This window comes from Camelina sativa, chromosome 5, assembly GCF_000633955.1.
Source record: "Camelina sativa cultivar DH55 chromosome 5, Cs, whole genome shotgun sequence".
NCBI lineage: Eukaryota > Viridiplantae > Streptophyta > Magnoliopsida > Brassicales > Brassicaceae > Camelina > Camelina sativa.
In genome coordinates this window covers 6,721,489-6,748,007 of record NC_025689.1, presented here as the reverse complement: position 1 = coordinate 6,748,007, position 26,519 = coordinate 6,721,489, and the positions used below count along the sequence as shown (strand labels likewise).

At 33.8% G+C, this 26,519-nt stretch overlaps 1 protein-coding gene and 2 long non-coding RNA genes across 3 annotated transcripts in view; 2 read left to right on the top strand and 1 right to left on the bottom strand.

Moving 5' to 3' along the window:
• Positions 1 to 440, top strand: part of LOC109132980 (extensin-like) — a 1,579-nt gene extending 1,139 nt beyond the window's left edge. Inside the window, exon 3 of the mRNA XM_019245497.1 lies at positions 1 to 440. Within this exon, the coding sequence (XP_019101042.1) occupies positions 1 to 342 (342 nt within the window). The 3' untranslated portion in view covers positions 343 to 440.
• Positions 13,439 to 15,532, top strand: LOC104785857. The gene is made up of 4 exons (XR_767423.2): positions 13,439 to 13,676; positions 14,195 to 14,254; positions 14,814 to 14,870; positions 15,339 to 15,532. It is a non-coding gene; the product is annotated as an uncharacterized LOC104785857 (long non-coding RNA).
• LOC104785856 lies at positions 17,427 to 19,956 on the bottom strand. Its single transcript, XR_767422.2, has 5 exons — positions 19,140 to 19,956; positions 18,839 to 18,926; positions 18,192 to 18,276; positions 18,028 to 18,084; positions 17,427 to 17,571 (listed from the first exon to the last, which is right to left on the bottom strand). It is a non-coding gene; the product is annotated as an uncharacterized LOC104785856 (long non-coding RNA).

Genomic DNA, 26,519 nt, shown 5'->3' with positions numbered 1-26,519 from the left:
CATGAACCGGACCCCGACCATCACGAGCCGGATCCCGACCGTCACGAGCCGGATCCCGACCGTTACGAGCCGGACCCCGATCGCCACGAGCCGGACCCCGATCGTCACGAGCCGGATCCCGATCGTCACAAGCCGGATCCCGATCATCCAAAAGGAATAGAAAGATGTTTCCACAAATACTCGATTATGGGAGAACCATGGCAACTCGAGTATTTGTGTTGTATCAAAAAACCTTCCATATGCACTCCTGTCATCTTTCCCGAAGATTGTATTAAGTGTCCGTCGCTTACAAAAGATGAAGCACCTTCTCCTTCGGTCGATGCAACATTGCCTCATATGTAAAATGTTCATTGATTGATGATGTTATTTTATTAAAAAAAATCATTAGATAAAGTTTCGTGTATCATGCGAAATTTTAGTATTATATTTAAATAAAAATATTTGAGAAATTTTTTTAGATTTTTATAAATTTAATGTCTGCAGAAACAAATGGTTTTTTTTGTGGGGTAACAACTATAAACAAGAAAAATAGAAGAGGTGGCTTTTACTGATTGGCACCAATTATTCCATGATATATAATTGTCTCCAAATTACAAAAAGAATAACAAACCAAGAAAATTTAAGTAGAAACGGTTCAAAAACAGCACAGTAGTTTTACATTTTTTTTTGGTGGAATTGCACTCTATAACCAACAAAAAACTATAATTTAACAACTAACTATTCTAACCATGAAAAGCTAATATACACTATATAAACTATAATATATAGTGTTTACTTTTAAAATTCAAATCATATCATTATGTAATATATATATATATATATATATATCTTACTATAGTTTTTAATTTTTCTTTTATCATCAATATTTCAACTTTAAAGAAAAAGATATAATGAAAACAAAAATTATGATGAGTGAACGAAGGAAGAGAAAAAAAAAATGTACTAAGTTTTAAGAAATAGAAAACTCTTTGTAAACTTTTGCAATTTACCAAAGAGTTAATAGTAACCGACGTCGTTTCATGACTTTATCGTGAGTCCTCTCTCGTCGCGACGACGGCGACACTGTCTGCATCTGCCGTCGGAGATATCTCTACTTCCGTCTCCGCCATCTGCGAATCTCCCGAATGCTCTCAAATTTTGTATCTTCCTTTCTGGTTTGTTTTTGCTTCCTAGGTACTCAATATGCTTTGCTTTCCTGATCAATTGGTACATTGATAAATAAACATATGTGAAAGTGAAATAGTGGCTGTATCTGTATTCTTGGTTTTGCCCTGTTTCTGTATGAGTCTCGATTCGGTTTTGCTACCATTAACTTTTTTTGTTAGAAACAGAGGCAGTCTCACTCTTTGAATCTTTTGCAATAAAATTTTGTTCCAGGTCTAGTACAGAAATTTTGTTTCATGCATTGATAAGTTTTCTCTATATTTGCTAATTGATTATTGATGCATGCACGTGGCCATGCATCATTTGCAGGACAACGAAGGAAAATGTCGCCGTCGACGATAGCTCCGGTGGTGGAAGAAGAGAACAAGAAATACCAAAAAGGTGTGAAACATTTTTGTGACAATGGTGTGACCAAAGTGCCAACCAAATATATATGGCCTGAACCTGCCCGACCCATCTTCACTAAATCCGACAAGCTCATCAAACCAAAACAAAACCTAAAGCTTCCCTTCATAGATCTCGCTGAGCTTCTTGGACCTAACCGGCCTCACGTTCTACAAACCATAGCTGAGGCCTGTGAAAACTACGGCTTCTTCCAGGTTGGTTCCCAAATCCCAAATGGTTAAAGTAAGCCATAGCTTACATAAAGTTATATTTACCTTGCTTGCTAAACAAGTTAGTTATATTAATGGACATGTAGGTGGTGAATCATGGGATGGAGGGAGATATGAGCAGGAACATGATAGAAGTGTGTAAGAGATTCTTTGAGCTTCCGTACGAGGAGAGATCAAAATATATATTGGATAGATATTAGACTTATATGTTGGGTTTTGTATATTGGGCTTATAATGTTTATGACGGTTTATGTTAAACCTAAAACCATAGAGTTAGATATGTATATATAGGTTTATCAAGTTGTTTAATAAAATCAAGTCAGTTCAATACCTAATTCTACATGGTATCAGAGCAAAGATCACAAAAATTTCTCTAAACTATTCTTTACAATCGATAGTTTCGATTTTCTCTTTATTTTTTTGTTCAAAGTTTGTTTCTTGCGTGACAAGCAAACATGTCCTCCGTCGAAGATAGTTCTTCTGCAACAAAGAAAGATGATTCTCCGCAGTTAGTGACTCCGGTGGTGTCTCCTTACGTCTTGGCAAGCTCCGACAATCCTGGTTCCATGATTTCGTCGGTGTTGTTAAACGGTGAAAACTATAACGAATGGGCAACAGAGATGTTAAACGCACTCCAAGCCAAACGTAAGCTTGGTTTCATCAATGGCTCGATCCCTAAACCAGCTGGTGACGATCCCAATTTGGAGAATTGGTTGACGGTGAATTCTATGATTGTCGGTTGGATAAGGACCTCGATTGAACTGAAGGTGAAATCTACAGTTACCTTTATCGCGAATGCTCATCAATCGTGGTTAGACTTGAAGCAACGGTTCTCGGTAGGGAACACAGTTCGTGTTCATCAGCTCAAAAGTCAGCTCAGTGCTTGTCGACAAGAAGGACAAACAGTCGTTGAATACTACGGCAAGTTGTCCACGTTATGGGAGGAATACCAAATCTACAAGCCTCTCACAGTTTGTTCGTGTGGTTTGTGCACCTGTGGAGCTACATCTGCACCTGCAAAAGAAAGAGAGAAAGAGAAGATTCACCAATTTGTTTTGGGACTTGATGAGTCCAGATTTGGGGGTCTTTGTGCTAATCTTGTTGCCATGGATCCTCTTCCATCTCTTGGTGAAGTATACAATAGAGTAATTCGAGAAGAACAACGGTTGTCTTCCACTCGTCTTTGTGAACAACGAGAGGAGGCCGTTGGTTTTCTTGCTCGGTCTGATGCTTCTAGTGGAAGAAAACCAGAATCTGTCCTTGGTAAATCTCGTTTCTCTTGTTCTCATTGTGGTCGGAGTGGTCATGAGAAACGAGACTGTTGGCAGCTCGTCGGCTTTCTAGACTGGTGGAGGGAGAGGAATGAGAAGAGCACTGCTGGTCGTGGTTCTGGTGGCCGAGGAAGAGGTCGTGGTACTAACTACAACGTCGGCGGTCGTGGACGTGGTCAACCTGTTACAGCTCATGCTACTAGTTCTAGTCCCTCTGGTTTACCTGAATTCACACAAGAACAATTGAAAGCTTTTACACAGTTTATTCAAGGAAACTCCAACAATGGCATTGCTGCTACCGATACTTCGAACAAGTTGTCTGGTAAGATCACTTTTGGCAATGTTATTTTGGATACTGGAGCTTTCCATCACATGACAGGGACTCTCTCTTTGTTGACCGATGTGGTCTCTATTCCACCAAGTCCGGTTGGATTTGCTGATGGCAGCAAAACTTTTGCTATCAGCATGGGATCTTTTCCACTCTCCCATGATGTCAAGTTGACAAATGTTCTTTTTGTGCCATCACTCAACTGCACATTGATCTCTGTTTCTAAAATTCTGAAACAAACTAAGTGTCTAGCCATGTTTTCTGACACTCTTTGTGTTTTGCAGGACCGATTTTCGAAGACTTTGATTGGAAGCGGTCAAGAGCGTGATGGTGTGTATTATCTTACGGATGTAGCTACAACGAAGATTCATATGGCAAGTGCGGCTCCAGATCCTGCCTTGTGGCATCGGCGTTTAGGACATCCTAGTTTTTCAGTTCTTTCGTCTTTACCTTTGTTTTCTCGTTCTTCGTCTTCCGTTTGCTCTACGTCTTGTGACGTGTGTTTTAGAGCTAAACAAACAAGATCTGTTTTTCCGGATAGTCTTAATAAAACAACAGATTGTTTCTCAATGATTCATTGTGATGTATGGGGACCATATCGGGTTCCGTCTTCTTGTGGTGCCGTATATTTTTGACAATTGTTGATGACTTCTCTCGCGCAGTGTGGACGTTTCTCCTCCTTGAGAAGTTTGAAGTAAGATGTGTTCTTACAAATTTTTTGCAATAGACGGAGAAACAGTTTGGTAAATCTGTCAAGGTGGTTCGAACCGACAATGGGACAAAATTCATGTGCCTTTCTTCTCATTTTCGTGCTAATGGGATTGTTCATCAAACGTCGTGTGTTGGCACACCTCAACAAAATGGTCGTGTTGAAAGAAAGAATCGGCACATACTAAACGTTGCTAGAGCATTGTTATTTCAGGCAAGCTTGCCTATCAAGTTTTGGGGGGAAGCCATTCTCACTGCGGCTCATTTGATCAATCTTACGCCGTCTTCTCTTCATTCTGGTCGCAGTCCTTTTGAGTTGCTTCACGGTTTCAAACCTACCTATGACCAGCTTCGTATTTTTGGTTCTGCATGCTATGTTCATCGTCTCAGTCGAGACAAAGATAAATTTGGTCAGCGTAGTCGTTTGTGTGTTTTTGTTGGCTATGCTCCTGATAAGAAAGGTTGGAAGGTCTTTGATATTGAACGGAATGATTTCCTTGTGTCTCGGGATGTGATCTTTCAGGAAGAAGTTTTTCCTTATGCGTCACCGGTTTCTACGTTACCTCTTGTGTCGGGTTCTTCACCATCCGGTGATGATGATTGGTTGGTGACTACTACGGATGCAAGGGGGAGCTCTGCTCATAGTTCTCCGGATTCTGCTGTACAAGAGACTGCCCTTGACAGTTCTTCGTCGCATGATTTAAGTGTTACTCCGGAGACTGCCCCACCTGCTTCTGTTCCCGTTGTTATCGAACCGGCAGTTCCCGCTGTTACACCCTCTCATGTTGTTCCGGTGGTTCCGTCTACGGTTGATCCTTCTAGTCTTCCTCTTGTTGACCAGGCTGTATCTGCTCCGTTACCGACTGTGTCGGCTCCTGTGCAACGTCAAAGCCAGCGTTCTTCTAAGCCTTCTGTTCGGCTTAATGACTACATCCTCTATAACGTTAATTACACACTATCATACTCTACTGCTCTTCCCGACTCCTCTTCAACGTCTTCGATCTCGGTCCCAAGTATTTTTTGTCTCCTTTCACGGATTTTATTTCTGATGATGAGTTTTGCCCAGCTCATCGTGTTTTCCTTGCGGCTGTTACTAACAATAATGAGCCTAAACATTTCAAAGAGGCTGTTCAAATCAAGGTGTGGAATGATGCAATGTATAAGGAGGTTGATGCTCTTGAACTGAACAAAACAGGGGAGTTGGTTGACCTTCCTCCTAATAAAATTGCTATTGGTTGTCAGTGGATTTATAAGACAAAATACAATGCTGACGGTACTGTGGAACGATACAAGGCTAGACTTGTTGCTCTTGGTAATAATCAGGTTGAGGGGGAGGATTACAAAGAGACTTTTGCTCCTGTTGTTCGTATGACTACAGTTCGCACTCTCCTTCGTCTTGTAGAATTGGGAGGTTTATCAGATGGATGTTCACAATGCATTCTTACATGGGGATCTTGATGAGGAGGTCTACATGAAACTTCCTCCGGGTTTCCGTCATTCTCATCCAGGGAAGGTTTGGCGTCTTCGCAAATCCTTGTATGGGCTCAAGCAGGCTCCTCGTTGTTGGTTCAAGAAGTTGTCTGATTCTCTTTTGCGTTTTGGTTTCTTCCAGTCTTATGAAGATTACTCGCTCTTTTCTTATACTCGCAACAACATAGAGCTTCGTGTGTTGATTTATGTTGATGATCTCATCATTTGTGGCAATGGTGAATACATGCTACAAAAGTTTAAAGATTATCTTAGTCGTTGTTTCTCAATGAAAGACTTGGGCAAGTTAAAGTATTTTCTTGGCCTTGAAGTCAGTCGTGGGTCTGATGGTTTCTTTATGTCACAGCGTAAGTACGCTCTTGATATTGTTGCTGACACTGGGGACCTTGATTCTCGCTCTGTTCACACTCCGTTGGAACAGAATCATCACCTTGCTACCGACGATGGTCCTCTACTCTCGAATCCCAAGTCGTATCGGCGTTTGGTGGGTCGTTTGTTGTACTTGTTACATACCCGGCCTGAGTTGAGCTATTCTGTTCATGTCTTGGCTCAATTTATGCAAGAACCACGCGAAGCACATATGGAGGCAGCAATCCGTGTTGTCCGTTACTTGAGTGGCTTGCCTGGTCATGGCATTTTGCTTAAGTCATCTTCCGATTTGTCCATCGAAGTTTATTGTGATTCGGATTGGAGTTCTTGTCCGCTTACACGTCGGTCGCTTAGTGCCTATGTTGTTCTGCTTGGTGGTAGTCCTATATCGTGGAAGACAAAGAAGCAGAAGACGGTTTCTCATTCTTCCGCAGAGGCCGAGTATCGGTCTATGTCTGTTGCTCTTAAGGAGATTAAGTGGCTTCGTAAGTTGTTAAAGGAGTTAGGTATTGACCACGCTGCGCCAGATCGCCTATTTTGTGATAGTAAAGCCGCTATTTATATTGCTACGAATCATGTCTTCCATGAGCGCACCAAGCACATTGAAAATGATTGTCATGCCGTTCGTGATGCGGTTCGGGATGGAGTGATTGTCATGCAACATGTTCGTACGACTAAACAAATCGCCGATATCTTTACAAAGGCTCTTGGTCGTGATCGGTTTCATTACATTCTGTCCATGTTGGGCGTTCGTGATCTTCACACTCCACCGTGAGGGGGAGTATTGTGGATAGATATTATACTTATATGTTGGGTTTTGTATATTAGGCTTATAATGTTTACGACGGTTTATGTTAAACCTAAAACCCTAGAATTAGACATGTATATATAGGTTTATCAAATTGTTTAATAAAATCAAGTCAGTTCAATACCTAATTCTACGAAATACATGTCGTCAGACATGTCGGCTCCAGTACGATACGGCACGAGTTTCAACCAGATCAAAGACAATGTCTTTTGTTGGAGACTTCTTGAAACTCTAGGCACATCCTCTGCCTGATTATCTTCCTTATTGGCCTTCTTCTCCCTCCGATTTCAGGTAAGATTTTCCCACATTTACATTTTGTTTCGTTTCCTAAAATATCAAAAAAATAAAATATAGATATTTTAAATTTTGAAATTACAACAAGAAATTTAACAAAGACTTTTTTAGCACATGTGTTTTAATATTAAACTCGAAAATAGGTAGTTCAAAGGTATATATGTGTATTACATCTTTAGAGATATAATTCAGAATCTTTTACCAAATTCTTCTATTTTGGTCACAAAGTGCATACGCAATATAATCTAAAAGGCTATGGCGATTATTTGATTTATTAAAAAGAAGATATGTATGTAAGTGGCGGCTTGTGAATCTATAGAGATGAGTGGGATTATTATCATACCACTAAATAACAAAGAAAAGGTCACACAAAACGACTTATTTACTCCCTCCGTTTCGTTATATAGAATGTTTAGAAAAGTTTTTTTGTTTTATATAGGATGTTTTATTTGATGTAATTTTTAAACTATTTTAATACTTTATATTATACAATCTATACTATTAAATGGGGAGTACACTAGGAATAAAATAAAAACAAAAAATATGATATATATCCAGATTGCCAAACAAACCAACTTGCTTACATAATTAAAAAAAAAAATTCCCTAAAACAATGATAACAATTATTAAAGAAATAAATGATTAATTCTTTCATAATTGGTTATAATACTTAGATTTTGGATCTTATTTTGGATATGGGTATATAACTAATTTCGAATATATGAAGTTTTTCAAAAAAAATTCTAAATTAAATATTAAACATTTATAATTTTCTAAAAACAGTTAGTAATGTGTTATATTCATTCAAAATATTCCAGTATTTTAAGAAACAATACTAACTATAAAAGATGCATTCCTATATTTTATGAATTTATATTAATTACAAATAAAAAATAAACTTTACTAAAACAATGGTAACAATTATTAAAGAAATAAATGATTAACTATTTCATAATTGGTTATAATACTTAGATTTTGGATCCTATTTTGGATATGGGTATATAACTAATTTCGAATATATGAAGTTTTTCAAAAAGTTTTCTAAATTAAATATTAAACATTTATAATTTTCTAAAAACAGTTAGTAGTGTGTTATATTCATTCAAAATATTCCAGTATTTTAGGAAACAATATTAACTATAAAAGATGCATTCCTATATTTTATGAATTTATATTAATTACAAATAATAAATTCAAATATTTGACATACCGTCACTATAAAAAAAATTATAGCCAATAAGATTACAAAATGACAATTTTAAATATTACAAACTGACAATCTTGAATTTTATATAGTTCTTAGAATTTTATAAAATAATAAGAGTTTTGCAATTAATAAAACTTATCATAAAACAAGATTTCCATAACAATTGTATCTAATTAATTTCGAATAGTAATATGAAAATAACTTAACTTTAATTTAAACAGATGATTTATTTTATGTATGTGTCTCTGTATTAAAGTTTGCATATATGCATATACCTTGCTAACATCTACTATATTCTTTTTTTAGTTCACTAATACTATGTTCTATGTCCTGTTTCTCATTTATTATTCTTACGAATTGTTAAATTTATAATTTTTTGTCGTGTACATAAGCCTATACAAATCAAGATTTTTTTTCATACATTTTTTACCTAGAAATTGTATATAAAGAAGGATTATGGTATGAACAGGTGTTCATCCAATTGACATAGCATCTACAAAACAAGAAAATTACATTTGATTGCTTAATAGAAGTCCACATTTTTTATATGAACCCGATAAGTTACAAAATACTATATTAGTGTTTGTTTTCTTCAGTTTTATATAGATTTATTTAAGTAAACTCTATAGAAAATTCTTATTAGGGCATGTAGTTGAGCCTTGCATTAACATTATCAATTCACTTTGGAAACCAACAAATAAAAGTATAATTTAATCTTCAATGACTGTATTGTAAATTTATAATCAGCTGTATGTATTAAATTATATTATTTTCTTATTTTTCAAATATATGATGTGAACAGTCTTTATTAAAATGACACTATAAGCGTTATGTATATGGAAAAGAAAACAAACAACACACATGACAGTAAAATTTTATAATATGAATACCTTGAAATTTGTTTTTAAGTCATCATTATCTTTAAAAAGTCTATAAAATTTAAAAAACAAGACTACTCCGAAAAATACCACATGAGATTAGAAAATTTAGATAACAACATTCAATTTTTAAATTGTTAATAATTTTGGTAAGAGTTAATTTAAGAACATATATTTTGTAGAATTCAGCTATTTTTGGATTTTTAAAAACAGATAATGTTTTTAAAAATATAAAGAAAGTTTGTATAATTTCCATTAATTTTGTAAAAATTAAATAATCAAATGGAAAACATAGATATCCCGTTAGAAGCTTTCTCTTTTTTTTTTTTTTTTGACAACCAAATACGGATATTCTTTTTCCGATCTCTTATCCGCTGGACTAATATAAATATTGTCAAACAAATAATAATTACAAAAATATTATATAACAAAAATTTATATTTGGTGGACACAGAATGTCCAAAATATACATGCCTATGTTCCTCATTTATAACTTATCTTTAACAATGAACCATATAATATATAATAAGAATAAAGAAGTCAATTAATTTTGTTCTATGAATTATATTTATATTTATGTTTGTTCTATACGGGAGTTTGAGAATGTATGGTTTGAGAATGTATGTTTTCGATCGAAAATAAAAATTGGTCCCATATTCGGAATGTTCCATATTGAAAATGTTTTCTTTTATGCAACGGAAATTTGAGAACGGATGTAGGACATGATGGAACATGATAAAACGGAAAGAGAATTACGTCAATCCCTAAATATTCGTTTTTGTCTCAAACGGGTTTTCATCATTGTTAGCGGTTATATATTTGATTTGATAGTTCACTAATTTAATAGAATCTAACCAACCATTTATCTGATTTAGTTTGTTGCCAGTCCAACCATTATGTTGTTTCGAATTTTAAAATATTGGTGAACTCATTATTATTTTAAATTTTCAAACATTAATTAACTAACAAAAAAATTAAACTAAAATCTCAATTAGTATGAGTTTGATTATGAATACTAAAATAAATTAGTTTATAAACATAACCCCGCAAGTACGTGCGGATCCGAACCTAGTCTTGTTTAAGATTGGTTAAACTTTTTTTAAAGTGATTATTTTTTAATCTACATACTTTACTCAAAACATTTTACAGATGATTATAATAAATCATTCCCAATATATTTTATTTAACATAGTGTAAATTTACTAAAAGTTACATGTAACTAAACTTTATATGTATAAAACAAATTGAAAATCAGGAGTTGGCGGCTACCTACGCTAAAGACACGAAAGAGATGTTCGAGATAATGGTGAAAGCCATCATAGAGAGTCTTGAAATCGATGGCAGCGACGGATCCCAGATCTCAGATCTTTGCAGATCCCAGATCTCGACTCCGAGCATGCGTAAGCTTTGTCCGCCCCCTCCCTTCCCTCGGTATCTGGTGTTTTCTCTCGCTGCTCTTGCCCCGCTGAGTTCCCAGTCACCGCCTTCCCGGTTTGAGATCTTCAAACGCCCCAACAGACTCAAATTCCGCTCCTCTCACCGCCTCCTCTCGCTGTCAACATCGACATCTCTTCGCTCATCGGATTTATTTCCTCTCCCCCAATGTGCTATTTGGATGGAGCTGGACGGGAGCTCTGTCTTGACGCTGGAAACGGTGAATTGGACTCAGATATCTCCATTCCCGGCGTTCCCTGTTTCACCCGTGATATTGCTTCGACCCAGGTTTGTGCTTCATTCTGTTCTCGGAACCCTGGCAATTAGGTTGCTCTGTTTAATACATGGATTATACATGATTTGGAAGCTACTTCAACCCTCTAAAACTGGATTGAACCCAACCCCTTTAGACCCTAATGTCTGTGTTGTGTTTGACCAAGCTCGACAGGATATCTCTGATTGTAGAACTTGCCTACCCAGAGCTGCACTTAACAAGTCTCTACCAAGCCCTAAATCGATAGTACCAGCCGTTTCTGCTTGGTCAAGTCGAGTTTCACTCGAAAGCAGAACGCTGGTACCATCTGATTTGCTTGAAACCCATTTGTGTCGAGACCAGTACCTTAGTTTGGTTTTAAGGATTGCAATGATGAGCTCTTTAATTACTCCAACCCGCCAATGGGGCGGTTTTCAACGCTTGCTTCCTCTGTCCCTATTTGTCACCTATCACCAAATGGTCAACACTCTCAGCTTCATCGTGTACCCAGGTTTGAATCATCTTGGTGTGTCACTCTTGAAGGAGACAGCTTGGAGAAACTGGGCATTATGCTCCCACCTCTATGGAGTGGGGATTACCCATGTTTCACTAGCCTCTCCTCTCTATCTCGACCATGCTCAAAGCTTTCCAGAGTGCAAAGCAACCGCTTCTTGAAGCCTTCGCCTTTAAACTTGAAGACTAGCGGCATTATGATCACCATCCCAAGTGGTTACCGCAACCTCTTCAAGCTCTTTCCACCAAATCACAGAACCACCACCACCATGCTTTTGACCAATAACCAGAGCACTCCTATCCTTGCTCTCATCCCTGGCAAAGCTTCTAATCAAATTGTAGCCTTTTACACTTCGCCACTCAGTCTTCGACTCAAGACAGTGGAGTGTGTCCTCCTTTGCATTTGTGTAACCCAACCAACTCTACTTGTATGTTGATTTCTATTTAATAGAATGAGATATATGTTTGTCAAAAAAAAAAAAAAAAAAAATTCCAACTATACTAGATTTTATCCCGCGGTACACCGCGGACCTATATTTTATTTTAGAAAAGAAAAATATAATTTGATTAGTAGATTAACTATATATATATATAGTATATGACTGTTTGCATAGTTTAAATCTTTATCCTTTATATTTATACATTAATTAAAATTTAACCCATGTTCTAGCATTTGATTAACAATATTTAAAATTTATGCTAATGTTGCTATAACCCGTTTTGAAATAAACTCTGTTTTTTGAGATTTTTAACATTTATATATATAAAGATTCATAATATTTTAATTTTTATTAAGTTAACATAGAAATAATCATTTTTTTTGAAATGGTGTTAAAATATAAAAAGGTATATTTATTTTATTTAATAACTAGGTTCGGACCCGCACGTACGTGCGGGGTTGATTTCAAAAACTAAGTTTACGATCAAGTTTGCAATATGTTATGTATATGTTAGATTATGTTGTAAGCGTATTTTATATAAATATTATTAACATTCATGTCCAAACTTGTTGATTTGTTTTTACTTCGGTATAGAGAAAAAATGATCTGATTGTTTTTATTATTATTAGTGGCACATTAAAAATAGTAAGAGAAATGTGATATGTTTAAAGTTTAAACACGTCTCTTCCCTTTCTATGGACTATCAAACCGTTTCATCCCAAACCGGAACTAACCGAAAACCCGTCCCAGACCAAAACTAACAGAAAACCCATCCCAGACCGGAACTAACAAAAAAAACTCGTTTTGTATGGTCCCGTGAACTATCAAACCGTTAAAATTTACCAGTAATATTAATTAAAATTTGTCAAATCAAATGACCTAAATTTTGTAGCTGGACAAATCTATCTCGTTAGGTCTGCCTTGTAATGATTTTGCTATTTTTTAACTATAGTATACCTGTCATGCGAAACCCATAAGAGAAGTGTGTCACATTCATCTGGTTTGATTTTGTAAAACCTATGGATAACAAAGTTCAATAAAAAAAAATATAATATACAAATTACATTAAGATTGTATAATATAGAATAGGCATGGGCATAAAACCGTATCCGAATATCCAACCTGAAACCCGATCCAAAAACTGGGTTTGGTTTGGGTACGGGTTTACCTACAAAACTCTATTGGTTTCTATTTTCTAATACCCGTGGGTTCGGGTTAGGGTCAGGATTGGATATTAGCCGGTATCCATTCGGGTATCCATCATAACCCGAATATATAAATATATTAAAAGATATTTATAATATTTAGCATTAATATAATTCAATTATCCAAAATTTTAGTTATAATTTTGAATATTTCAATTAGTTTTAAATCTAAACATCAAAAATAATCAAAATATCTAAAATTATTTTTTAAATAAATCAAAATTTAGCTAAATTTATTTAAATTTAATTAATTAAAACTTTTTTTTTCGGTACCTAAATCCGGTAATACTTGAACCAAACCGAACCCATATATCAAAAAATAACCAATGGGTTCTATTTATCTAAATCCGTTTATCCAAACCTCATGGGATAATATCCGAACCCAAAGGGGTTGCACGAATGCCCATAGAAATTAAACTATTTCATACTATATATTATTGGTTGAAGTTTATTAAAAGGGAAAAACAAAAAAAAAAAAAACAAAAACAAAAACAAAAGAAAAAAATGAAACGACAAAAACATCGTTCTTGCCGTCTCCGCCTTCAGTTTCGCCTGAGAAAACAATTTCTTATTTTACCTGTCAGCCAATGGATCTCTTCCTTGATACCTTTTTCTTTTCCTTCATCCTTCTCATTTCTACCTTCGATTCCTATTTCTTATGAATCTCTAAATCTTCTGAGCTTAATCCTATGACCATCATAGGTAAATCTAATCACCTCTCTTTCATATTAGTATTATTTCCCGACAAAATCAAATCAGATTCAAGTCGATTTGCTATGTTTTAGATTTGAGTCTTGAGTTACTCATATTGGGTTTTTTTTTGCTTCTTTTTTTTTTCCCTATAATGGCTTATCAAGTAGAGTAATCATGTTTCAGATTTTAGTTCTTATCATAGTCATATATATATATATATTTATTTATTTATTGACTCCTTTTTAATCCCTCATCTTAACTCAACGATTTGCTTATCATCATCTCATACTTTGCTTTTGGTATCAGACAAAGTGAAAACAAATCAGACTGAGACAATAACAGAATAATAATAGTACATGTATTTTTTTTTTACTATTGAGATTCTGAGGATACAAATAGGATCTTTGATTTGATGCAAAGGCCTCCTCAGATAACCGAAATAAAGATATGCTCCGGCTATAGCTAAGTTATATCTGAGTGTATGAATTCTTGTGGTCTAAGAGATTTATATTTTCTTGATTGCACAGATTTGCTGGACTTGCTTTCATATTTTCATCTACTATCCTCCATTCCTCCTACAGATCCTGGTACATTTTTATATACTTTCAAACCTTATATACATTAAGTCGATGGTAAGGTGCAGTTCACCATATTTTGTATTATTACATGATGAAAAAAAAATTCAATATAAAGGAGCTAACTATGGTGAATAAAACTAATAAAGATTCTAAAGGTTACTTGATAAAAACAATTTTCTGTTCGTCATAGAAATTCATTGCATTTCTCTATTTTCTTCATAGAAATGTTTATAGCTGGATAAACAGATTTATACATAATCTAAAAATCTAAACTGCTAGAAAACGACAACAAATCACTTATTCTCAACCTTCAGCTTTAGTGTCTCAATCTTTTTGTCAGTCAAATCCACATCATTCGTATGCTCACCATTTTCTTCTTCATATTTCTCCTAATGTATTGGTTGTGTAGACAACTTCTTGGGTGTTAATGATTGTTCAGATGCATAGACTCGCTTAGATGATGGGGTAGATGCATAGACTCGCTTAGATGATGGGGTAGATGCATAGACTCACTTATTGCTTCCAAGTATGAACTATCTTGACTCTTATCCTCCATGTTGTTTTGAAGGCCTTGAGATCAGAAACATGTGTGAAACCATCGGTGGCAGCCATGACTTATACGAAGGTGATTTTCTATTTTCTATTCAGTTTGTTTGTATGTTTGATGAGTTTAATATTGACGTTTCTATACTATGGTTTATATAGTAGTTGATGTTGGCTTTGGGTGAAAGGTAGAATATTCGCTGCATTGAATAGAAGATTTTCTGTTTTTGATTTGATTTTGTATTTTGATATGATATAGGATAGTAAGAATAGGGATTGGATCAAACTGTTTCCGTTTTCTGTTTTGATTATTGATTTACTTATTTATTGAGGTACGAACAAATGGTAATTAAGAGGTAAGGGTTGGTGTGATTGCCTGAAATGAGAATATATGTTATTATACTGAAATATATGCAGTTAATGATTTGATTTCATTTCGCCTCTTGTTATGATATGCTAGAGGATCATGAGGGATTCTGTTAGTTGACATTTCTATATTTCCTCCGCAATTATGATGATTATGATGTATTTTTTTTCTTTTATCCTACAGGTAAACGAAGAAGAATAGAGTGTTTGGATACACTTATAATATATCAAGGATCCGAATGAGATTCTCCCAAACAGTTATGATCCGCGTCCCATATACAATTAAATTTACCTTGTTGCCCTTAAATTTTTTTTTTCCTCTTCTTCCTTTGTTTGCTCGTAGGGTCAAATTATGGAATTTTTTGACAGTTTTTTTTTTTTCAGTTTTGTACTCCCCAATTAATAGTATAGATTTAGGTAGAACTATTTAGTTTTTATAAATGCATTTCAAATTTATTTATAACAATTAAACCAAAATTTATGGCATATGCTCCTCTAACAATTACTATGTATAACAACTAGTTTTTATTAAAAAAAATTAATTAAATATTTAATATCAGTGGCATTCCCTGTAAATAGTACTAAATTTCAGGATTTATTTCATAATTGTCTCCAAAAATGTATATATAGATTGTCTAACTTAAAAAAATATATAGTTTGTTACTACATAAAAGCATTTCTCATGAAAAATAATTCTACAAGATATTAATCATTGTTAGACTTAGGCTAGTAGTTAATTTTTGGTTGTTTAGAGATTGGTATATAAAAGTGATTATCACGTCAAAATTAGTTTCTATAATATGGATCTCTATTTTTTTTTGGTTTTAATTAACTAACAATTTTAGTCACTCTTTCTGTAGATATTTAGCAATGGGAGATACAAAAGCATGCTACATAAGCCTTCAGATTTTTTTTAACAAATGAAAATTTCGTGATTTAAATCAACGAAAATGCTAATTTGGGAATTTTAATGACATTTTTTCCATTGGTAAATTCCACAAAGTCTAGAATATCGGTGGCGTCTCTGCATAACTTCCCTTTGACCTCTGTTGTGAAATCATCACCGAAGCTAGTCGATAAACAAAATCCACCGCAGTATATGGATATCGATTTCGCCACTTTTTCAGTATGTTTCGTCTTGCGAACCTAAGTGGAAGAATTTTCTTGAATCACGCAAGATTCACTATATAAGATAAATGAAACTACCCTTTTTTAATGTTAACAACATTGAAATGAATTAAATTGTGTTAAAGATTTACGTCATATATTTGTTTAAGTGAAAGAAGAACAAAATATACAAGCCATGCCTTTCTTCTTCATGAATATGATTATGACTTTCGACAAATAGAAAATACGAGACTAGACATATAGGATATTCTTCAGTTTATAGCTCTGTTATTTTAATGGTATTTGTTCCAAATAGGGATACACATATTAATCAAATCGAACTGAAAGATGTCTGTAATCTAATTTAAAAGGTGGTTTTGATCATCAAAACTCATCGGAAAGCAAATAACTAGCATTAGAGAGGAGTTTAATTTAAGGTAATAAGCATGAGAGTTGTTTCTATTTTTTTTCTTTCTCCTTCTTACCAACTTCCTAGAGAGTTGTGAACTCTCTTATACCACACAGTAAATTTTTATAAAACTATTTGACACAATTTTTCGAACCTCCGAGAAGTAATTATATTTCAAAGGATGTACCAAACCAAGATATATCTTATTATATTAACTGGTAAGTACAAATATGAAACTAACTTTAAAAAGTGTAAAAAATTACATTCAAAATGTCACTAAAATACTTAATTAAGATTAATTAATTAATATAAGAAAGATAATTAATTAAAAATTAAAAATCGTTGACAGATCAAATAAAATAAAATCATCTAATCAAATAAAATCTAACTGAATCAAAATCTAATTTGTACTTAAAAATATATAAAAAATTAACAGCTTAGATTTTTAAAATCTAATCGAATAAAATCTAGAACTACAAATTTTATCAAAAATCTAATGTTTAACAGCTTTTATTTAGTTTAACAGCTTAGATTGTATGAATTAGATTTAATTTTTTATATATTTTTTATCAAAACAAATCTAATTCGTACTTGATAAAATCTAAACTAAATTCACATCATATCTACATACATGAAACTAAATTCACATCATATTTGTTTAATCATAGATATATCTATACTATTAAATCGGGAGTACAAAAGCAAAAAACAAAAAAAAAAACAAAAAAATTCCATTCAATGCCCCCACGACAAAAGAAAAGGAAGACAAAGAAAAAACTATATCGAGGGCAAACAAGTAATCTGAAGAAGTCAAAACACGCGGACCCTAAAGGATCCGGTTTTACCTTATTCGGATCGTGGAATATTACAACCGTTTCCAAACATACTCTTCCGCCGAAACCTATAAGAAATTCAAATAAGAAATAGGAAGAAAAGAATATTCTAATGGCGTACCTACCAAATCAACAGTTAACGACATTTAATCCCCAAAAATCTGCTCTTCCAAACAAAATGGTTTTTAGAAACTAGCCATTCTTAAAATCGAATAAATATCAATTATCAATCATTAAATTAAAAACCTAAATCAACAAATATTTCACACCCGAAACTAACTCATTGCTAAAACTAACCAAGTCGGACTCTATCAAATGAAATCCTAAAGATCCTCTATAATAACATCTCAAATCAAAATAATTTGGAACATAATCTTCCTGTTTCGGTAAACATTAACTGAAAATCTTTAATTGATTACACAGAATATCGCAGAAAAAGCACATCCACTACTACTATAAAAACCAAACTAGACGTCATACACAACCAAACACATCAAACCTAAAACAACAACTCAGAAAGTCACCTTGATAGTATCGATGGCCGCCGATGATGGTATCATTCATGTGTCTGATATTAAGTCCTTCAAAACAGGATAGAAGATCAGAGTCAAAATAGTGCCAAAGTAATCCACACTGGTTTGATATTTTTCCATATGCGGGGAGTTACGTTTAAATCTTAAAAAGTTACCTTTTTTGTTGTTTCTCTTTAATGATGTTTCATATTTTCATTCACAGAGATCAGACTAGCAAATTCGTGTAATAAACTTGAGAATCTGAAAGCGAAAGGGAGTTCAAAATGAACAAATTGACTTCTAGATATTTAATATAAGGTACCATAAATCTTATTCATCTTTTTATTTTTACATCTATATTAAGTGAATTCTGTTTTTATTTATTTTACATTCAAATTACTAAAGGAGATGTTTGTTTCCATCTTATCCGTCATCGAGAAATTCCAGAGTTTACAAGATTAGACTAATGTAAGTTTATGCTAAGATGCCTTATGATTATTTTTATGGAGTTCAAATTAGTATGTCAAGTTATATTACGTTAATGTTTTGCTTTGCCAGGCACTCACAGATGAAGATACAGTTAAAGGTGATTATTTGCATTTCTGATTTTCAGAAATATATAGATCTATTCATTCAACTTATCATGTTAGCATAATGAAACAATTCTCCTATAAATTAAACTTTGCTTTTTAAACATTTCATTACTACTCATGTATATGATTAAATTTATTAACTAAATTCAAATTACTCACATGCTTTTCAATTACACGAATATCCTTAAAACTAATAAATCATTTCATTAGAAAACATATATTTTTGGTACCTTTTGACCTTGGTGATTTTAGAATCATATGGAGAGCATCTTGCCCTATCCTTCTTTAATATGTTTCCAAAATGTTATCCTGTAGTTCCTGAGATATTAAAGATATACAAATTTACGATTAAAACAGAAGATTTTCTTATAGGCCGTTAAATTGAATGATAGTAATTTTCTTCTTTGATTTTACTTTAAGCAAATGTAAAAGGTAGTCCCAAATGATTTCATATGTCCATGGATTCAACATGGTGAGCATAATTATTCAAATAACAGTTTTGTAATGTTGTAAAAGTGAAAAAACGGTCACCTGATGTTTTTTTTGTTGGGAAGACTTTGAAAATGATTAGCTCATAGTACCAAGAGAGTGAGGTCTCAAAAGCCTCATATCATTTTCTGCAAAACCAAAAGCTCAACAGCTCCAACAAAATGGAATAATAAATTAGTAATTGTTGGTCCCTGAACCGAACTAGATACGAATGATAATTCAAAATGGCAATGCAGCTACGAAATCAACAAGTAGAAAAGAGCATAATAATTAATGAAACAAATTTCAGTTTTGCATGAACTACAGAATCATCAAAAAGAAGGACCAGACTCGCCAAAAACCAAAGCACATCTTTTAAGGAAAATTTATGTTACAAATTAAATTACTTGAGTGATCTATACTTGCTTGGGGTTATCTCATGAAACTTAATGAAAAAGAAGACGAAAACGAGATCTCTTACCCATGAATTAATCGAAGATGAAACGGGTAAATAGGATTCACCAAAATTCTCACCTACTTCACTAATTGCTCGATTATATAATCCCATCGACACAATGAATCTGAAGAGACTCTTGCTTAGGGATTTGATAGGTAGACGAAAATGTAACCTTGGGGCTTGGGTGAAGTGAAATCGTCACCAGAAGGTACTATCACCGGATTTAATGGTGGTGAAGAGCTCGAGAATCAGCAGGTCTTGCAGTCTTTTGTTGTTGCCCAATTGATTCAGAAAACGGAGGTGTACAAGAAATTTAGGCGGAGGGGTATTCCCTGTGATTCTGCGTGTGTACGGTGTGGGGCTGAGGAGGAAACAATTAATCATGCTATTTTCAGATGCCCACCGGCTCGGCAGGCGTGGGCATTAGCCCAAGTTCCTGTAGGTCCTGGCTCCTTCCCGACGGAGTCTATTTATGCTAATATAGACCATTTTTTAGGTTCTTCTAATCCGGCCTCTCAGGTGGCCGCGTTCCCCTGGCTTATGTGGTATATTTGGAAAGCGCGGAATGCTCGTGTTTTTGAGAATGTGATGGAAAATCCGATGGATGTAGTTCGGTTGGCGGAGGGGAAGGCAAATGTCTGGTTACAGGCTCAGGTGGAGGTGGAGGATGAGGATCAACCACACTCTCCACTTGTCCCCTCTACTAGACAAAGGGGGCCCATCCCTTTTCTTCCTACCTCTTTTACAGGTTATCGGTGTTTTGTGGATGGCTCTTGGAAAGCGACAGATGCTTTTGCAGGTGCAGATTGGTTTTGTTCTTCCATTGAAGATTCGAGGTCAGATATGGGCGCTACCAATTGTAACGCCCGCGAACCAATTTGTGTATTTTTGGTGTGGGTGTCGATCGACACCCTTGGTGGCATCGATCGACACCAAGTGTTCCGGTTTGGTCGGGTTCGTTTTAATTGCTGATTGGTTCGGTTTTGGTTAATTAAAATCCCTAAATCGCATTTAGGTGTTAAGGGACGAATTAAGGGTTTTGGAGAGTCTCATTGTTGTCGCCGTTGAGTGAAAAAGAGAGAAAAGAGAGAAAAGCGTTCTTGAGTTTTTCTGGGCTTGTTCTTGGAGATTTTGGAGAGATCTGAGGCAGTAGAAGTGTTAGCTGTTGCTGGAAACGAAGGGGGAGCTTCTGGGGGTGTTGTTTTCCACGTTCCTCAATTCAATCTTCCTGTTCTTGAGGTGAGTGCTTGACCATGGTTGATCTAAGCATGAGATCTCCCTTGTTTTGTGTGATTCCTTGTTATTTGTGGTGTTTGCTTGCTTGGGTACATTGTATTTGTGATTTCTAGTGAATTCCGAGATGATTAGACGTGTTTGGAGTCGATTCTGTGTTGATTGGAATCGGAGTTCGTCGCTGAGTTTCGCGCAGATCGTGACTGCAGAAGAGGCATCGATCGATACCACTTTTGTGGAGCATCGATCGGCACCGTCTCGAGTAGCATCGATCGGCACCATTCCGGCATCGGTCGACACCAGTTCCTGTAGCATCGGTCGACACCGATTGAGCATCGGTCGACACTAGTACCTGCCGAGTCTTATTTTCCTGGTTTGATATGTTGATTGTGTTATTGTTGTTTGTTGACTTGGGAGTCTCATATGCTTGTGTGTATAACCCAGTAGATGGGAGGACGGCCTCACTAAGTATTTATGATAATACTTACGCATCTCAATTGTTGTTTGTGATGTGCAGGTAAAGGCAAAGTGTGATCGTGGAATCAAGGCGATGATGAAGGGGTGTTCTAGAGGCTTGATTGATTGTGGTCTAGCTGATGTTAGGTTGCTAGATTAAGTCATTGGAACATTGTAGGATGTTAGCTTTTGGTTATTTCTTTGTTTGGATTATGATGTTGTTGGAATATTATTGGAATTGTTTTATTTGGTTATCCGCTGTTACTGATTGTTGTTAGGATGTTAGTGGGTATGGGACCACTAGTAAATGAGATATAAAAAAAAAACGGGAAGGGTTGTTTCACCAATTTCCGTAGAAGTTTGTCTCCACTCCATGCTAAAGTAGAAGCTCTCATTTGGGCGATGCGTTGCATGATTGGACATAATAACCGGGACGTGGTTTTTTATACGGACTGTTCTGATTTGGTGAAGATGGTGTCTTCTCCTCATGAATGGCCGGCTTTCACACCCTACCTTGAGGACATCAAGATAGATCAAGCGGAGTTCTCTTCCTTCTCTCTATCTCTAGTTCCACGTAATGCGAATGTCAAAGCGGATTCTCTGGCACGCCAAGCGCGACTGTCACCGCAGCATGTTTTGTTTGTAAACTCTTTTCCTCCAAATTGGCTCGTTTGAGTTGATTCTATTGTTGTCAAAAAAAAAAAAAAAATTTAGGTCAATAGAGTTTTTTTTAATTTAATCGCAATTTCCTTTTCAGATATGTTTTTTATTTGCCGAGATTTTTTTTTTTTTGGGCAAAAGATTTTTCTTTTTATTTGACCTTATACTTTGTTACCCTTTTTCTTTTCTAATTACTTTAGAATAGTTTGTTTTTTTAATAAAAATACTATTATGTAAAGATTACATTGTTTCTTATATATTAGTATGCTTTACGTTTTGTGTCATGCCACCTATCTTCTTGATTCACACGAATATGCTAAAAATAATAATTTCAAAACAAACATTAATTAGATTTACACAGCCATAATTACTATAATTGTGATAATTTTTAAAATATTATTTATGGTAAAGTACCAAAATTTATATTTATATTTAAAAACACCATATATAGTATATATTTTTATTATTATATAACTATAATAATTGCATCAAACCAAACTAATAGAAATGAAAAAATAATTACTTTAATTAAAAAAATCTATATAATTTAAGAAATCTCAATAAATTCGTAATAAAATTTTAAAAATAAAGACTTAGAATATGTTACAAAAAATACATTAACGCTTGCAATCTTACATATCACATGTTTTTCCAATTTATCTAAGATAAAAATTTTCAAATTTAAAAAATAAAAACAGTAAACTATGTTTTCTAATAGTTTAAATTTTTTAAAACAATATGTGATCCTATGCTATAATATTTTTATAGCATAGGATATATAATTTTGTTTATATTTGTGTTTGTCCGAAACGGAACTTCGAGAATTTTTGTTTCATCTTATATCTAACCAAAAAATACAAAATTTGTCTCATACCAAGAATGCAACGGAAACATGAAATACACATATCCCTAAATATGTGTATTTCTTTCTAATGGGTTTTCATCATTTTAACGGTTTTCTATGCATGTATCACAAGTTTAATCTTACCGACCATTAATTTGGTTTAGTTTGATCTTGATGTGACCTTTGGATCATTCTGAGTTTTAAATTATCTGTAAAACCACTATTCAAACATTAACAAACCAGATTGAAACAAAACTCAAAATCAAACTAAATAGTAAATATCCAACTAATATGAGTTCAGATACTATATTAAATTAATCTGTTTACAAACATAACTCGGAATGTATGTCTTAACTAATGGGTGGAACTACTTATAATTCTTTTTATATATAGACTGATTTGACATATAATAATTTTAAATATATAAATTTTTAAAACTAATACAAATTAACATATTCAGCAATTCAAACTATATGCAAACATACTTAAAATAATTAAAAAAAGAAATCCAACATATACATAACAAGTTGCTAAATTTATAGCAAAATTAGTTTAAAAAATCAACCCCGCACGTACGTGCGGGTTAATCCCTAGTTTATGTTAATTTTGTTTGAGTGTGAAGTACATTTTTGTCTATGATGAGATGTGAATTGGTGAAAGGACTTTCCAAAGAAGTAGGTACATTTCATTAATGTTTTTTTATAATGAAGAGTCATGGAAACAAGATCTAATCATTAACATTTAGTATATATAGTTACACTTTACTAAAATATACTATTTTTTATTAAACACACATATTCTTATGATTCTTGACTAAGTTATGTTGCATTATCTACTATTTTATATTTGTGTACGCATGTGACATATGACACATATGTGAATGTATATATATAGGCATATCATATATGGTATAAGTGTTAAATATTTAAATTTTGCACAAAAATTGCTTAACATTTGCTTAAAAAATATTTAAAATATGCAAAGAAAGGACTAATTTTTTGCTCTATGTAATAAGATGAGACAACTAAATCAAAATTTCCAATGAGCTAAATAAGTATACTCAAAATAAGAATACAAAAAACAAAGAATCATACTTTATGCTGGTTGAGTCCAAAGTGCTTTGCATCTAGTTATCATCCACACTGAGAGATTATTACTCCTGGTTTATAATGTTTTGGCCTAAATCTGTGATGATGCTTCGGGTTTAGTTCATTCAATCTTAATCGAGAAAACAAAAAGGCAACAAACAAGATTCTTTCACATGAGTCTTAAGATAAAAAGCAGTTAATCTTACATAGATTACTTGCATTAACAAGCTTGTAAATAATCTTCTTGACTTTGGTATGCTCTAAAGCCATTGCTCACCATCGATAAAGGAGATGTTGGCGAAAGGAGCCGCTTCCACATCGGTGAGTTGCTTAACATTTGCTTGAAATATATTTAAAAGGTTACTGTGAGGCCTTTGGACTACCTTAAAAGTAATAATTATTGACGTAGGTTTCATATTTACCAATTACGACAATAATTTTAATATTGTTGGTAGAAAAATAACCAATCTCTTAATGGCCCTATTACCGAAATTTCCACTGCAAATTAAGATTAAACAAAATAATCTTAGCAGGGTAAAAATGGAAAACAAAACTAAGAAAACACGCGGATCCTACAATTCCCTGGTCGGGTTCAATGTTGAGTGTTGTTGACCGATTCAATTTTTATCCGAGAGATCCGTTTCTCTTTGTTCTTCGGAAAATGGTACTAGGCCTTAAACTTACTTATGGCCCAGTGAAAGCTGAAATTTAAGTGATTATCAAAGATTCAAAATAAATCATTCTGTGGCATCTATTCTAACCTAACTACCATTAGTTGAAGAGTTGTATTCTTTTTATATTTTCTAATTTAGTCTACAAACAATCGCACACGGTTAGTTGGATTGTTATTTTCAAAAATAATTAGATAAATTTTAACACTAGTCATAAATTCATAATAATCTAAACAAGGATCACATTATTTATCTTCAAAATTCCTAAAATTGTATTAAATTATTTGACAATTTTTTTGAACCTCCGAGAATTTACGATATTTTGAAAGATTTACCAACCCAAAATTTATGTATCTACATGAAACTAAATTCACATCATTTTAACTTAGAATCACATATATGTTTGTGTTAATTTTGTTGGAGCTATGAAATAGTCATAAACATTTCATTAAGTTAAAAAATTTTATATGAGGGAAATGTGAATTCGGTGAAAGGACTTTCCAAGTAGGTAAATTTCATCAAATTTATTCTATAATGAAGAGTCACTGAAACAATTTCTAATAATTAATATTTGATAATATTTTTTTTAGTAATCCTATGAAATTTTTTATTTCAAAAACATTTAAACAACTTTAAAAAGCTTGGAAATTCTTGTTGCATTTCAATCAACAATTTCTTAATTTCTTTTATTTCTTATAAGCCACACATATTCTTATATTTCTTGACTAAGTAAGTTCTGTTGCATTATCTACTATACTATATTTGTGTACACATTTGATATATGAACATATAAAATGAATGAATATATATACACATATAATACACAAATAAAATTTGTTTATAAATAGTTGAGGTTTCTTCTAAAAATTGAATTTTTGGTTTGATTGATATCATGTATTGTGAAATGATTCTCCCATGATTAATGTTGTATTATATAAGCTAAGAATCAGTTTTAAATAAATATTGACTGAAAGGAAAAATTATTATGCCCAAAACAATCGTGGAAAACCAAAACAAAATGGTTTAGTTGAAAGCAAACTACAAATTTTATAAATCAAACCAAACATTTTTTGAATATAAACCGAACCAAATCAACAAATCGTTTATAAACCAAACCAAACATTTGGTTGAATATAAACCGAACCAAATCAACAAATTGGTTTACAAACCAAACCAAACCTTTTCTTGAATATAAACCGAACCAAATCAACCTGAAGAATTAAGCGACGTCGTTGGGTTCAAACCAATGTCAAAGCGACGTTCTTTTAACCTAAACAAATCTCGCTAATAAAAAGTCAAAAATTAAAAAGCGACGTCGTTTAGGTTCAGACCTGTTCAATGTTCTCTTTTCTCTCGTCGCGAAAACCTAGGTGAGAGCTTGGCCAGCGTTGCTCAAACAATTTCTAAGCCAAAAATAAATCAAAAACAAAAAATCAATACAATAAAAACACAATGTGTTGCTTTCTTTGCTTAACACATCAGCTTGTGTATTGAAGCAAGTGTTGACACTTCAGCAAAAATAAACAACCTATCAAATTATAACAATTAATATATGTCAGCTTTTTTTTTAATTACGTGGACAAAGAAATTAACTAGAACGGCGAAGAAACAGAGGTCAAAGAGCAGCAAGGACGAGACGAGAGGGTTTTCATTCGACTTCTGGAGATAGGATCTTGCTGCCTGCTGGGTACATCAATCGCCAAGCGAAAATACCAGAGCCTATTTATCCTAATTTGCGATGGATGAGATTCAATCATTATCCTTCACGGAGGTGGTTCCGCGGCGGTGGTCTCTCAAGAGCAACGGCGTCGTCCTTGCTGATTCTTCTTATTTCCATTCGCCCGTTGTCATCTCCACTGTATAAGAGAGGCTGCTAAGACCATACCGAGACGACACTGAGAAGTTATACTCGAAGACTATGAAGCTAGCATCAAAGAACTTATATCCAAAGTTGATACCAACAATGTAAGTCGCACAATCTGAGTATCTGACATAATCCATCATGGGATCATCTCATTCGATAGTTGTGCTCTT